General features: G+C 46.5%; 1 protein-coding gene across 5 annotated transcripts in view; it reads right to left on the bottom strand.

Moving 5' to 3' along the window:
- Positions 1–4,786: 4,786 nt before the first annotated feature.
- Positions 4,787–14,697, bottom strand: part of PAX7 (paired box 7) — a 106,566-nt gene continuing 96,655 nt past the window's right edge. For all 5 annotated transcript variants that reach the window (XM_075027537.1, XM_075027535.1, XM_075027536.1 and 2 more), the window contains 2 exons: positions 13,469–13,715; positions 4,787–9,514 (listed from right to left, as the gene is read on the bottom strand). In XM_075027537.1, coding sequence (XP_074883638.1) covers positions 9,399–9,514; positions 13,469–13,715 — 363 coding nt within the window. In that variant the 3' untranslated portion in view covers positions 4,787–9,398. The remainder of the gene's footprint in view (positions 9,515–13,468; positions 13,716–14,697) is intronic.

Here is a 14,697-nt window from a genome sequence, read left to right on the forward strand (position 1 = left end):
AATGCTGGAAATACTGGCCCAAGGATGCACAGCATTAGAGGAAGACTGACAGGAATGTTACAGGAATGCAGGATGAGCTTGCTGGCTAGTGTAAATCAGCAAAAGCAGTTAAAATTCTGGGCTGGTTTGCACCAGGTGAGAATGTGGCCTGCCCGGGACAGGATATTAATTATATTAATCCTTAAAAAAGAAAGAAATGGGCCTCACAAGGAAATCCTTTTTCAGTCATTTAATTCCCTTTCATACACCTCTCCCTGCTCGGAATACCCTGATTTTATGCAGGTCCACAGCCTATTATAATAAACTTCTCTACACCTATTCTGAAAAGAAATTGCTCATGAAATGCTGTAAAGCTAAGGCTGCTGAGCCAAATTTGCCGGCACAGTCACTGTCTGACAGTAGCTATAACCACTGAGACAAGCAACAACGGATCTAAACATGGGTCATGAGATGGGTCTGACCTCTGAGCCAGGCAAACATCCCCCGAGGATTAAGACATGGAAAGGGGGGTACCAAAATGCTGCTAGCATGACGGTTCATGCAGGGACGCATTCAGTTAGGCATGCTTTACGTGTACGTGTGGGTGTCTTAGGATTTCTTGCAATCATGCCTTTTGCAGCTTCATTCGTAATCTCCCCAGTTCATCAGAGAGATTTAGCAGGTGTAAATAGCTAAAATACCAGTAGCTGAAATACAAGGTGGACCATGTGTCCAAGAGGACATTGTAGGACGGGAGGCATTGCTCATGAAAAGTGATGAAGCTGGAAAGAAGCAGGTATAACACAGAGAACATGGAGGAACTGTCCTCCCCAAAAAGATGCGTCAGTGCACTCATCAACCCCTCTGCCTTGCTATCCAACAGGTTACACCTGCTATACACAAGACATCTGAATTAATTTCACTGGGGACTTACAGCTGTATTTGAGTCAGATGGGAAAGGATTTGAGTTCCTGCCATAAGTAGGACCTAAAGTGCACAGGATGGGTGCTCTGCGCTTCCCAAAAAATCAAGCCACTGATGCCAATTGGGGCTGAGCAAAAATCACGAGCAGGTTTTAAAAGCCTTGGTGTGTTGCTTTAAAGAGTGGGGACTGGTGTTTGCAGAGGGAGATAGGTGCTCGGGCATATGTTCCAAGTTTCCCTTGGGACTTCCCTAAATTAGGCATCACCTGCACGCTTTCATGGTCCCTGAATCATACTTTCAGAATGTATTTTCAGCATCAATACAAAACAGAATACTAAACCCCAGCAAAAACTCTCATAGCATTCACACCTTGCAGGGCTAGGCTTTCTGCCTCCCTTTTCTCTAATATTTATCACACCCCAGTCAAGGTTTGGGGACTGGTCAGTTGAGACATGAACTAGGTTCAGACACTTAAAGCAACATGATCCTGCCTAAGTCTCTCGACCTTCATCTGCCTGTAAAACAGCTTTCAAAACCATTACATTACAGCAATGTTGGAAAAGGTAAAGTGATGGAAAAGAGGAAAGAGTAAAGCTGGTTTTAACAACTTTTTCTGAAACATTTTGGTTTTATAATAAGGACGTTCTTCAAATTATTTTAATTATTCAGTTTTTAATAAAGAGAAAGGGAGAAAAATTTCAGTTTCTTCAGTTTTAGATAAAAAAAAGGTTTTAAATCTCAGGTTAGAAAGGCAAAAATGCTTTTCTTCCCTTCCAGGTTGTTCTTCTCTTTTCTTGCATGCCTTTTAAAATGAGAAAGAAACAGAAAAGTGGAAACAACCTCAATATTTAAAATATTTTTATCTATTCCTCATATTTCCTCCAAGAAAAATATTTGTGAGAATGTCCAGGAAAATAATGGAAATACATTCAACTTTTTTTGAGTAATTAAAAAGAAAAGTGCTAGTTACCCTGCCAAGTGCTTCTGCCCTCCAAAATTACATAGCATTGAGATACAGCGATATATATATATATGCGTGTGTGTGTGTGCTCCGTGTCTCTGCTCACTTGGAGTCACACTGCCCTGTGCTTTCTCCAGCTGCTAAATGCACAGCTCCAGGAGAATATGCAGCAGGGGGCTAAGGGGAGGCTGCGGTAAGCGCACAGGCGATGGCTCAGATCACAGAGGACTGCGGAGAGGTTTGCTGGAAGCCGGAGGCAGTATGTGTGAAACCCAAAAATAAAAACTGAAATAAAAAGCAGAGCGGGAAAGGCGCACAGAGTTAGACCCCGTCAGGGCAGAGGAACAGCCCCTCTCATGCAAAGTGCAGGCAGCCGTACGGAGCACCTCGGGTCAAGTCCAACGACACGGGACCAACACGGACACGACGCGGAGACTGGGGTCAGCACCCTGTCCCCAGCCTGCAGGATGCAACGCGTTTGCAAAAGTTAGCAGCTGGTGTCAAATTGACTTGAATTTGATTTATCACCAGCTTATCGGCAGATTAAAGTTGACGACAGCTTAGAGCCATAATTGACCGGTGATACTTGTAGCGGGAGCTGTATCGGCCTGAGCAGCTCCCTTGTGGGCTAGCTTGCGCCCTTGATGTCTTTCAGAGGGCAACGGATCGACTCTGGCGAGGCCTGGGAAATATCCTGCGCTCCTCAGATAAGGTTTGAGTGGTTAGGAGAGAGGACGAGGAGCTCAGGGAACAGTTGAGGGCAGTGTTGAAACGCTTGCAACTACAGGGCCGGCGGCAACGGAGCCTGAACGTGACCGTTGCTGGAGCAAAGTCATTTCTGGGAGGGCTGGTGAAGAAGCACAAAGCTGTTACTTTTCAGCAGCAGGCCAGCACAGATTTAAACACAGGGACGTGGCTAGAAATAATGTTGTCCTGTTTTAGGGCTCCTGGAAATGACGGTCCCTTCCTCTACAAACCCCTCCATGTGCGAACGCACAGTGTGGCTGGCTTGGCCACCGCCGAAACACACCAGGGTGAAAATCAAGTGCTGCTAGTGAGTGCAGATCGAAGGTGGGAAGGGGGGCTTTGGTGTAGGTAGAATTTGCAGATGCCAAATATAATTCCCCTAGGGCACAGCTAGGAAGCTGGGGCTACCTGCCCTTCTCTGATGGCTGAAGGCCATTCTTACACAAAGGCAACCTCTCCGTTTCTCAATTATCACAAAAAAAGGGGGTTTCTGACAGCCTGGTGCCCCTGGCATCATGCAAAGAGCAGAGGTTTCCAGCCTTTTCCCCATTTGGAGACAAGTAATATTTTCCAGTGGTCCCCATCGAGGCCCTCAGAGCACACCAAAGCTTCAGCCTGTGCAGCCCCTGTGTACCCAGAGCTGCCCCAGCCCTGGGCCAGGCACCCTGCAACCCCCCAGCCCACTGCTCTGCTGCAAACCCATCTGCTGGGGTGGCCAGCCCTTGCCTCCTGTGTCCCCCATTTCCCCATTTTCCTTCCAAATGTGAATTATCCAGGCAGCGGAGCAGGCGTGGAGTGGAGTCACACCTACACTTTACCTGCCCTAGGACAAGCTCCGCTGCCCGGTGTTTCTTTTTCTAGGACTGGAGGAGGCTTTTCTGTCTCAGTGAGGGAGGCCGATTTTCTTAGCAAAAATGTTTTCTGTCACTCTGATGGAAAAGAAAGCTGTACTGGGGTTTCTATGTCCTATCTAACCTGAACGTAGCTTTGCCGGGCCCTAAGAACAGTTTCAGAGTCCTGCTGTGCCCAGGGGACTGCAGACAACACCGCACAACTTCCAGTAAAGGTCTCTGCCCGAACCCGGGGCTCCGGGCACTGGCTTAGTATTTCTTCAAAGATATAGTACCAAGAGGAGCAGGATAGTGTTAAGAAAGAATCTCAGCGGGCGCTTGATAAGGGACTAACTCTGAAGCTAGCTACGACCAGTGGTGTGCATGTGAAGCAAGGAACGCCGGTGTGAGCAGAGTTTGCAAATGCTAAAGCCCTTGTTCCTCCGCCGAGCCTTCTCGTGCCTGTGGGAGACTCCAGGCTAGCAGATTGCTGCCTCTTTTGCTTACAAAAGACAAACACACAAGCAGCATCTCATCATGCAGTTGGTGTATCTTATCTAACGGTGATCTCATTTGGGTTTGGGAAGCCAGTTAGGTCCTGTGGACTGATCCCTCTGCTGAGAGGCAACCAGAGAAAAAAAAAACAGCGACTAATTAGGCTAGTTTCTGTGTGCGGATATTCATCCAGCACGAGTTGGATGAAGATCAACTCATTTTACACAGAGCCAAAATGTCTTCAGATGGGAACAGCTTTTGAATTCAGTGCTTTGTTTAAAGGCAAAATGCTTTATTACCGATTGCTGAAGCCCCGAGCCATGTATTCCTCCGTAAAGTTTAAAAATATTTTTCCGCTTGTTGATGCTGTGCTTTGGCCTTTAACGAAAGCCAGGTGCCCGCAGAGCTCGGAGTTAACACGGCAGCCCAGTCCCACCCTGGCCTACACAGCCTGCCTTCCTCTGCCCGTGCAATAGCTTGCTGAAAATGAATGCATAAAGAAACGGTTGTATTTAGAACAGGCCAGGTAATTGTTCTTCCCTTGTGAAAAGTCACAGTGAAATTAAATGTTTTATTTATTTATGTAGCTTTTCCGCGTTTTCATTAACGAATGAAGCACACAATTTTGCTTTTTAGCAAAAACATCTGTAGTCTGCATGTGTGTGCGAATATTTTTGATTTACCAGCTTTTCCCCTTGTGCTTGGCACACTGCAGAGCAAGTCAAGCAAACAAGCCACCCAAAGACACTTTTAATCCTTTTTTTTTTTAATGTATAACAGTTATGCCTGAGTTACAGAGAGACACCTACAGGCAGCAGGTAGTTAAAGCAAATACCAGTTTCTCTTTCTACTATACTACTCCATATAGCTGAATAAATTATGGTGCGATTATATATATACACACGCACGCAGGCACACACACACACGCACACATACTCACACGCAGGCATACACATGGAGCAAAATGGCTATGAGTCAAACACAGAAGCAACATATCCGCAGTTACTAGGAATAAGGAATGTCCTATAGTGCTATGTAGATATTCCCCAGGTGGGTATATGGAGGTGTTAGGGATGACGGGTTAGAAGCATTAAATACACAAAGTCTCTGAGCGACAGGAGCCAATCTGCTGAGTTACTGGACACAGTGAGGCAATGTCCGTTTTGTGGTCTCAGGACGGCGCTGAGAGGTGATGGCAGGGGCATGGGAGGGGTGTGGGGAGGTAAAAGAAATCCACTCGGCATTTTTCCTTTCCCCCAATGATGTCAGTTCTCATCTGCAGGCATGGAAGAAATGTCGACCTGAGAGAACGTCTCTGGAGTGTGTCCCTTTGCTTGGTGGTTTGTTTGGGTGAGGTGCAGAACGATTTCTGGATTCCCAGGCACCCTCAGAGTCACCAGTAGTTGAGTATCTGCCCAGTCCCCATTTGGTCTGCTTAGAGTGACTGCGACTGCACGTTCTTCAGGGTCTTGCTGTCCAACGCTTGTCTGCTGCCGATTGCTACTCTTCCATGCTTGGTTTTGTTTTGCCTTCAAGGCACCTCCCTCTGTTCTGTCCCCCCCTCCCCGTCCCACCCCACCCCCTGAGTTTGTCTCTTTTCAGCAGAACTGAGGTTGGCAATCCATAAAACAAAACAAAACAAAACAAAACAAAACAAAACATACTTTGACTTTCATACATGAATGTACCTTAAAACAAAACAAAGAAACCAAAAAAATCCCCAAATCAAACCCATCCCACCCCAAAGAGTCTGGAATGTATTTTGAAAACACACGATAGGCAAATTTCTACAGTTCATCCCCCCACCCCCCCTTTTTTCTTTTTTAACTAGCACGGCACTCACTGTGGTTTTAGTATAAAAAAAATGTCAACTTTCTATAAACATACAGCACATGACCAAATTTCCAACTAATGTACAAAGTGCGACCACGAGGGAAAGGTCAGAGAATAGCTATTTGCGCTAGCATGGGGCTTTTTTCATATTCCTCTAAGAACTCTATTTACAGCAGTGCCCAGGTGTTCACGGACTTTCTGGTGAAGGTAATTGGCAAATAGGTTTCTACAGTGCTCCCTCTTTTTAGTACTTTTTACTTTAGGGGTCCTGCACTCTGCGCTGAGCTCAGCTGAAGTCCTCCTCAACAACACGCTCGCTGTGAGGACCAACTGTCCACTGTTGAGGGATGCTTGGGAGACATGTATGCACGCACGGGAGAATAGATAACGGCGGGGAGAAGAGAGCTGATGGGTCTTTGCGAGCGGGAGCAGCGGACAAGCAATTCTCATGACAAACTGAAACTTTCCTTCTAGTTTAGCAGGCAGCTAGGAATGCATTTGGTCAGAAATTTCAGTATAAAGAACAAGGGATTGCAAATGTCTGGGCCAGGTACTGGGCCAACAATCACTATCTACAAACTCCATCTTCCAGTGGCAAGGAGGATGTAGATTTTAAGGTGCTCCCAGACTGGGTGGTTATCGGCATTTGGCCTTTTAAATACTACTAAATACGGCACACAAGAAAATCATGTGCTCTGTTGTTTTAGCAGTCAGCTCAGAATGATACTGAGACACAGGAGCAAATTTGAACAGGTGCTTCAGTCATTAATCTCTATTCTAGTGTCTATCATGGAGACACCCTTGCTTTCACCCTCAATCCCCCAGTTCAGTTCAGGTGTGGCTGAAGGTTACGGTTGTTGGGAATGGCATTTAAGCCAGGAGTGGAATTCAAAAGGATTTCTTCCTTAGATCAGCTTTAAAGTGTAAACAACATAAACCAGCATCTTTTGTTGCTTTCTGAGATCTCAAAGTGGCACAAAGCAGGGAGAGTGCTTCAGATAATGTGATCGGTCCAAGGCATTTTGGCTCTTCAGCCACCTCAAGGAAATCAGTACCTTTGGCCTCACCTATTCATCCAGCTGTAGGTGCTATATATTGCCCTGAGAAAGGATGCGAAGAATGCAAGCTTCAAGTGCTTCAAAAGCTTTGTGATCCAAATAAAGTCTTTCACAACTAGAGTGAAGCTTTATGTGTGATACAGCTAGACAAGCAGAGGCTGAATTGTGATCTCTGCAGTATAAATGACAGCAATACAGCCTCTGGATGCAGATGTTGCCCCACACAGAGCTCCTGCACAGAAACATGCAAGTGAGCATGTGAGAGGCCAAGCTGGTGTACTAACACACTTTTAGGAAAGTAGAGCAGGGTCTGTCACAGCCGTAAAGCAAAGCTGATGAAAGCCATATGTGGCTCTGATAGGATGCTGAGCAACGTAAGTAGCACAACTCTGCTTTGGTCAGAACAGGTACTTGGCTGTAGCTCAAGGCTCAACAGAAAGTGGCTTGGTGGTTCGTGATAAATGATGTTGGGGCAAGGCAGGGGATAGTTCCCCAGAAAAATGTTGTTTCAGCTGCAAAAACAAGATCAGATTATTTGAGAAGAATGGAAGAAGCAGCAGCAACAGAAGAGAGCACAAGAGAAGTGTCCCCTTTAACAACCTAGGAGCATACGCTAGACCAGAACTCATCTGACCACGTGGTCCCTCATTATTGCCAGTGAACAAAAGCAGACATTCATTATCCTAAAGCAGACATATAAAATAGTAAGTGTATTATAAACCCTAACAGACTGTAGATAACTTTAAGTACTGCCTGTTGCCATTGGACTTTACACATCAGCTACTGCCTGGCATAAATTCTGTGCATCAGGGTGGTTATCTCAGGGGTAGCTTTCCTTGCCCTCTTCAGGTCAAATTTCAGTGCATTCTTCCTCTCAACACAGGAAGGTGAGAGGAAAAAAGTCTATGATATTAGATATCTGCTTAAGAATCATCAAGGATCATCACCACATGCAAAAGAAACTATTTAAAAACCCATGTAGGTCATGACTTAGCAATACCCTTTTATTTTGGCTGCTTTTATCTGAGCAGTGTGATGAGCAGAATTGTAAGCCAACACAAAAGTGAGAGCACTGGCTGCTACAGAAAAGTGGGGTGATAAATCCAGAGAACAAGATATAGTTTACAGAGAGAAAGGCTCCACCACCAAAATGAAAAGCAGAGGGAAGGGACCGAGAGGTTGAGTTGTACAGAATAGTACATGAAATGAGAGGGGTGGGGGAAGAGTCAGGAGGACGGACGGGGCAAGCATTTCTCCTGGCAGCTAGGGGATAAAGAATGCTGTTGGTAAGGTAAATCTTTTCCTGCAGTACAAACAGGTGCAATGTTGCAGTTGAGAGCACCTTTCCTTCCTAGCTGCTGTTAGAAAGACTCTTCAGGTCAGCTCCCCTATGACTCCACAACCACATCCATCCTTCAGTGAGAGGCAGCTGCGGGAAAGCACCTTCAGAACAAGCACCATTTTCTTTCAGGTGGCCCTTTACTTCTAGAAGAACCTGGCTTTGCATACTGACCCCTCCAAGCAGGCAGCTAACGAACACCTCTGACTCTTCCCTCTCTTGTCTTTGTTCTCGTGGCCAGCTTCTCTCCTGCTGAGTGAAAGAAGGGCCACTGACAGTCCTCACCCTTCTCAACTGGATAGACAAAAGCTCCGACACCATCAGATGTATCTGATGCCCTTCCTCTGTGCGTGCAAGGCCAGCGTTTGCTATCACATCTCCTGCTGCTATTAGATGCCCGTGTCTTTTCAGTGATAATCAGGTCTAAATTGGTCCCTAAGAGGAAAAGTAAATGTTGCTCGTGCCTGTGCCCATAATCTCCAGTCCTCATGCAGCAATTTACATTTACACTTTCCAAAGGTCCCAGGCTGGACAGACTTCCATCCTGCCCCTGCTTAGCAGCAATCTGGCCTGCTTTGGCCCTGCTTTGGGAAGCCATCAGTGAGAACAGAAGGGTAGAATGGGGTGGGGAAATTTGCTGTCACTTTAATATATGTTTTTCTGGTTTTGTTTGTCTTTGTGGTTTTTTTTTAAAACAAGTTCTTCTATTTGGTCCATAGGTCTTCTGTGGTCCCGAATTACATCACCCTAAATGATCAGCTCGGTTATTCCTTCCTATACGACATTCACCAAATTTACAGCAATGGAAAGAAAAGGAAACAAAACGAAACATTTTTTTTTTTACAAAGAAAAAAAGACCAATTTGGCTTTGACTATGCCAACTACCTAGATCAATGGAAAGTCCTTAAGTGTGGGCAAAATGCCATGGCCAGGTAGGTTAGAGGGAGGGCATGAACTCAGGGCTAATAAATGTACCCAACCCATTGTCTCTGGCCACAGAATGAGTCAGGTCAGAGGCCAGGCTTGCCTCTGAGAAGAGTGCTCTGGGAGGAGCTGGATACTTGGAGAGCCCTCCCCCTCTTTCCCGTCTCCTTCACAGCTCAGGTTGATGCGAGGTGGAAGGGAATTGGGAAGGAGTAGGGTCCGGGTACAGGTAGATCCCTGGAAGGCTGGTGGTGTTTTCTCCAGTGGTACCAAGTTGCTGGAGTGGGTTGTTGGCACAGTCGGACTCTTCAGTAAGCTTGGCCTGTCTCTACTGGTAGGAGGCCCAGAACGGCTGAATGTTCTCCCAGCTTCATCCTACGCTGTGTAGACAGACTCACGTTCTTGGCCAAATAATCAACAGCGGCTGAAGAGGAGGGGAAAAAAAAGAAGGGTGAGAAAACAGCACAACATTAGCATTTAGTGGAAATGAGGCTTTCAGCATCAAAGGGTGTGTAACCAACAGACCCCGCAGACTGACTCTTACAAAGGAAGGCCCAAAGCAGCGGTTGTCACACACACGAGGGTCCTGCTGCATTCCTAGCAAAGAGTGCAAACAGATGATGGTCCTGCCAGAAACACCTAGGTAGGTCTCCGTGGACCTACTGAAAAGAGCTAAAATTCTACTTCTGCCACTGACAATGGTGTTTCCAGCGGAGCTGCCTGAAGACAAGCCTGAGCAGAAAGCCAGCGGGATAAGCCTTCCAGCCTCACCTCCCTGTATCGTCTCATAGTGGCAAAGCCAACTTCTGCACTCAGTGATGCTGGTGTAAATGATTCCAGAAATTTCAGTGGAAGCTCACCAAGTCTGGACAGGGCTTGAATCTGACTCATCCGCAGCATGCTGACTCATCTCTGCGAGCTCTGCTGCCTGCCTTCATCCACCCTTCCTAAGGGAAACCGCTTTGCCTATCGCCATCTGGGTGAGAAACACAGCCACAACTCCTGAGGCGACGCGTGAACCTGTATCCCAGCTTGCCTGACTGCCCCGTGGTCTGAGGGGGAAGAGGACCGGGGCAGGATGGTGACATTGCTCATTAGCTGAGCTTCAGTCAAAGTCTCTCCCTTTCACTAGCTTTAATGTCTCAAATTAGATTAATAAGGAGCTGGCAGGAGATGTACAATCGGTGCCAATGAGTAAACAAATTTCAGCCATCAACGTCTTGTCAGACGCCTGCCCCAGAGGAGGTCCCTTCCAGACACAAATTCTTATTAGACTTGTCATATCTATTAGGATTCCTTTCACGCTTCTGCGTTCCATCACCAGCATCATTAACACAGCTCCGGCCTTTGGGAACCACAAGGACCACGTTAATCTGGCATCTCTGCTCCTCACCGGCTGGGACAGCACAGACTGTGCAAGCGCTGGCAGGCTGGTGTGCTGGAAGCAAGCAGGCTCGGCACAGGGTGAGTTATCTGGGGCCGAAGTGAGGCCTGCTGGGGAACATGGCTTCTGCAGGCGGTAGAGTCTGAAAGGAGCTGAGTTAGGCAAGTGGAGCTGGCATGCTGGCTGGTGCTCCTTGGGGACTGGGATCCTGGGGTAGCTTGACTGGAGCGCTGGGCTCTGTAATGCATTATGGTGACTCTAGCTGCAAGGGGGTTGTACATAGGATTAGACCCCAAGCTATGGTTCTTGTCCAGACCTTATCAGCTTGGTCCCCTGATATTTCAGGTAACCATATTAAATAATGTCTTTGAGAGGCTGTAGGTAAAGAGGAAATTCACTCCTCGGACTTGCTGCGTGTGTGTGTGTGGTTGTGCCTCTGTCTCTGTTGTCACCTGTTTCTGTGGGTGAATTCAGATGGGTGCTTGGGAAAGGAGGGCGATGAATGCTTGGAGCTGGTCATCCTGCTCTGAGCGGTACCCAGCAAAATGGAAATTTGATGGTGATCCCATCTTCTAAAAAAGCCATGCTAAACTCCCAATATTGCTTTTTGTGCCAGTGGGAAGAGTTCAAAGGCACCAGGGTATCCCACACCAGAAGTCGAAGATATGGTTTGTTGGTTTAATACAGTGGAAGCCAAAATAAAACCAGAAACTTACCAAAGGTACTCTGGGTGTTTATTTGCTTATGTGAGAGAGAAAGTGTGTCTGGTTTTGTGTTTCTAAAGCAAGAATAAGCAGGAGAGAAGTGGGGAGAGAGAGATTCTCTGCAGGCCAGGTCCAAAGCCTATCAAAGCTACAGAGCTCTTACTTACAAGGCCTCATTATGTCCCCTGTTATACAGAGCCTGCCGCCACCATTACAACCCCCCATTTTTATTATATCAGTGTTCACTAAAAAGAGTTTTGATACTTTTTTGCTGCATCATAGAAGGAAGAAACATATGATTTGAACTGAATGTCAATAAATACTGATCTTGTGGAGGTCACCTCACACTGATTGGCATTTAAACAGGATTTGAAAAGAAGCAATGAAGAATTAAAAAGCAGGAGGAATTAGAAGCATCTGCTAAATACAACATGCACCAAGAAAGACAAGAAAAAATGTTGTTATATCAAGGTCAACTTCATGTAAGTGATTGCTCTAACAGGACTAATTACTAATGAAAAGTGTTTCCACACACAGAGATTATTATAAATGGGTGTCATTATAAGAAAGATTTATAGTGAAGTGGACTTACATATTGCCTGTACAGAGCTGTAAATACAAATATCTATATACGTACATGTGCACATGCAGAATTTGCTGCTTAACGTAGATCCCACCTTAGAACATCTACGGTTGGTTTGTGCTGCCATGCAGCATGGCATTGGCTTTGGCTGTAAGACTTCCCAGGTGTGACTCCAGCTCCCAGCACTGGGAAGCAGTGGCACTGTGGATGCTGCATTATGCTTTCTCACCTACCTTCCTTGCCCCAGCAGGAAGAACGCCTTCCTGACTAGCTACCTGCATGTCTCTGGGCATGGAACACATCTGGAATAATTCTGTTGACCACGCAAGACTTGCTGCTGGGCACAAGCCTGTTGGCAGCCTGGTCTCTCATGACTATTAACAGGAAAACACTCCTGTTCCAAACCGAGCTCAGTGGGCTCTAAACTGGACTTGCAAATTTAATGGGTGTCTAGCAGAAAATAAAGAGCTGTGCGACAGAAATCAGGAAAGGGGGGCAAATAAAACAACATAAATAGGGCTGCATGAGCAGTTTTTCATCAGCATAAGGAGAGGCCCAAGTAAAAATTCCAGCATCAAACCAAGACAAACCCTTCTTTCTCTTTCCTTCTCCTTTGCTGGTCTCTCTCTCTCTCAGAAAACGTAGCTCGTCCTCCTTATTTTATTTTTTACACACATGGGTGTGACTAACGTCTTGCCCAAGGGAATCTTTATTGGAAATACATGGTATTGGAATTTGTTTAAGATTTTTATCAATAGCACGTGTGTCCAGCCTCACATCCAGAAGCGAGGGGAAGGTCAAGGGGTCACAGATCAAACTCCCGAAAAACAAAAAAAGGAGGGGTGGGGGGAAGCTGCTATTGATCCCGTCTGCCGCCACAGCCGGTTCTCATTTAGCTGTAGAAGTTAAAGACATTAAAGGGCTGTGACGGAGAGGGGAATAAAAAGCCACAGCCAAATGGAAGGAAAGGTCACTGAGGACAAGCTATGGGCAAGCAGGAGCGCTCCCGGAGGAAGAGGATGCACCTTTAACCCTCCACGGATCACTCTCTCACACCACCACACTTATTATTAGTTTAACACCAGCAGGTGAGCCCTTTGCCAGGCTCGCTGGTGTTTTTGTGACCCAACCATTCTGGAGGAGAAACAGATCCTCCCAGGGTCCCTCTGCCTTTTGGGTCTGAAGTTTGGGTTCAGGATTGCAATTCCAGCTTCACTTCAGCTTTCGCAGAATGACAGCCCAACTGACAAGCATTGGCTTAACATTTTTAGTAGCAAAATCTCTGAGCATGGTCCCAGCCCTTACCTTACAGAGGGCAGGGGAGGAAGCGACACATAGTTCTGCATCACTAAGTGATGGCATTAAAATCCCAGCTTTCTTTTGGCTGAGCAGGGTGAACATGTTGTAGGGCTTTTGGAAAAGCAAGAATTGGAGAGGGGGAAGGGTAGAGGTCTGGAAGTTGTCCTTTTCTAATAGAAATGTTTTACCTAAAATATTTCAGTTGGGACTTTTGAATCAGACTGCAAGGGTGTTGGGGAGGCTGTGTGAAGCAATGTCCATCTGTGTCTGGAGAGTGGATTCCCTTTTTCTCTCTCGATGGACAGAATTCCATGGGAATCCCTTCCAATAGAGTATCTATATGTTCTTACACTCCCTCCCTCTCTTCTCCTTTTCCCTGTGCAGGGGGAATACAATCAGTGCACTTACTTTGTCCATACTGTCCATATTGGTAGCCAGCCACCGGATCCACACTGTAACTGGTGGTGCTGTAGGTGGGAGGACAGTAGGACTGGGAAGTTGGGAGGCTGTCCACAGATTTGATGGAGTCACTCCGCTGGCTGCAGCTGGCAGAGATGGAGTTGGTGGTGTCCAAGCCACCGTGAAGGGGAGAGATGGAGAAGTCAGCCTGCGGTTGCGGAGGAACCCCACTGGGGTTGCTCAGGATGCTCATCACCTGGAGAAACACAGGAGACAACACGTCAATGTCTGGAGGAGAAAGGGTATGTGTGCAGCTGCCTTCATGCATACCAGGGTGAAATAGTCTACATATAATGGTGGTCTATCAGTATAATATACAATATCAATATAGGTTTGGCCAGGCTGGAGAATGAAGGACTGCTTCCACCAAATAACAACAGACAGACCCCACAGCTGGCTCCTCTGTGTCTAACGCTTTATTTGAAAGACCTTAATAGGGATAACTGAGAAATTCCTTCATAGCACACTCAATCTTTGGTCTTTCTTTGCTGACCTGCCAACAACATTAGCTGTGCTGTTCAGAATGAACACTGGAGAAAGGAATAAACTTGGGACAAACCTGCTGGACACGCACTGCCATGAACTAGCACTCCCTCCCTTCCTACACACAGCCCTCCCAGAAGAGGAGACACATAAGACAGGGAGCAAAAATCCATATTTTCAAAAAGGGACGCTGGAGACAGCTCCTTTCTTTGGAAGTCTGAGTGGGGCTTGGTTTGCAAAGGTCCCTAACCAAACCAGATGCAAACCCTTTCTGGCTTTGATGCAGACTCAGCTTTAGGGACTGAAATGTCAAAGTTCTGTTTACCCTCAAATGTTAAAGGATAACAGGTCCTGGTTTGGCTCATTTCAGTGTAGTGCTTGGTTTGAAAATGTAATTAGATTTGCACACAAGCGATCTTCCTGCTTTGAGACCTGAAACAGATGAACTTTTTTTTCTTCTTTTGCAGCAAAAATGCCAGATTTGTTCCTGCGGGTGAGTTTGGGGTAAGCTGCTGCCTACAGGCCTTCACACAAGGACCCTGATCCCACCAGTGCTTTAATGCAATTGCCTTCTGCAATCAGCAAAATTACCCCCAGGCTGCCAAGTTAAGAGTGTAAAGAGTTTGCAGAAGCGGGGCCGTGGCGAGGGAAGGAAGGGAACTCCTGATGCCTCTCGGTTGATCTCCGCAGCCGCC

The sequence above is a fragment of the Buteo buteo genome, chromosome 5, assembly GCF_964188355.1.
Source record: "Buteo buteo chromosome 5, bButBut1.hap1.1, whole genome shotgun sequence".
Taxonomy (NCBI): Eukaryota; Metazoa; Chordata; class Aves; order Accipitriformes; family Accipitridae; genus Buteo; species Buteo buteo.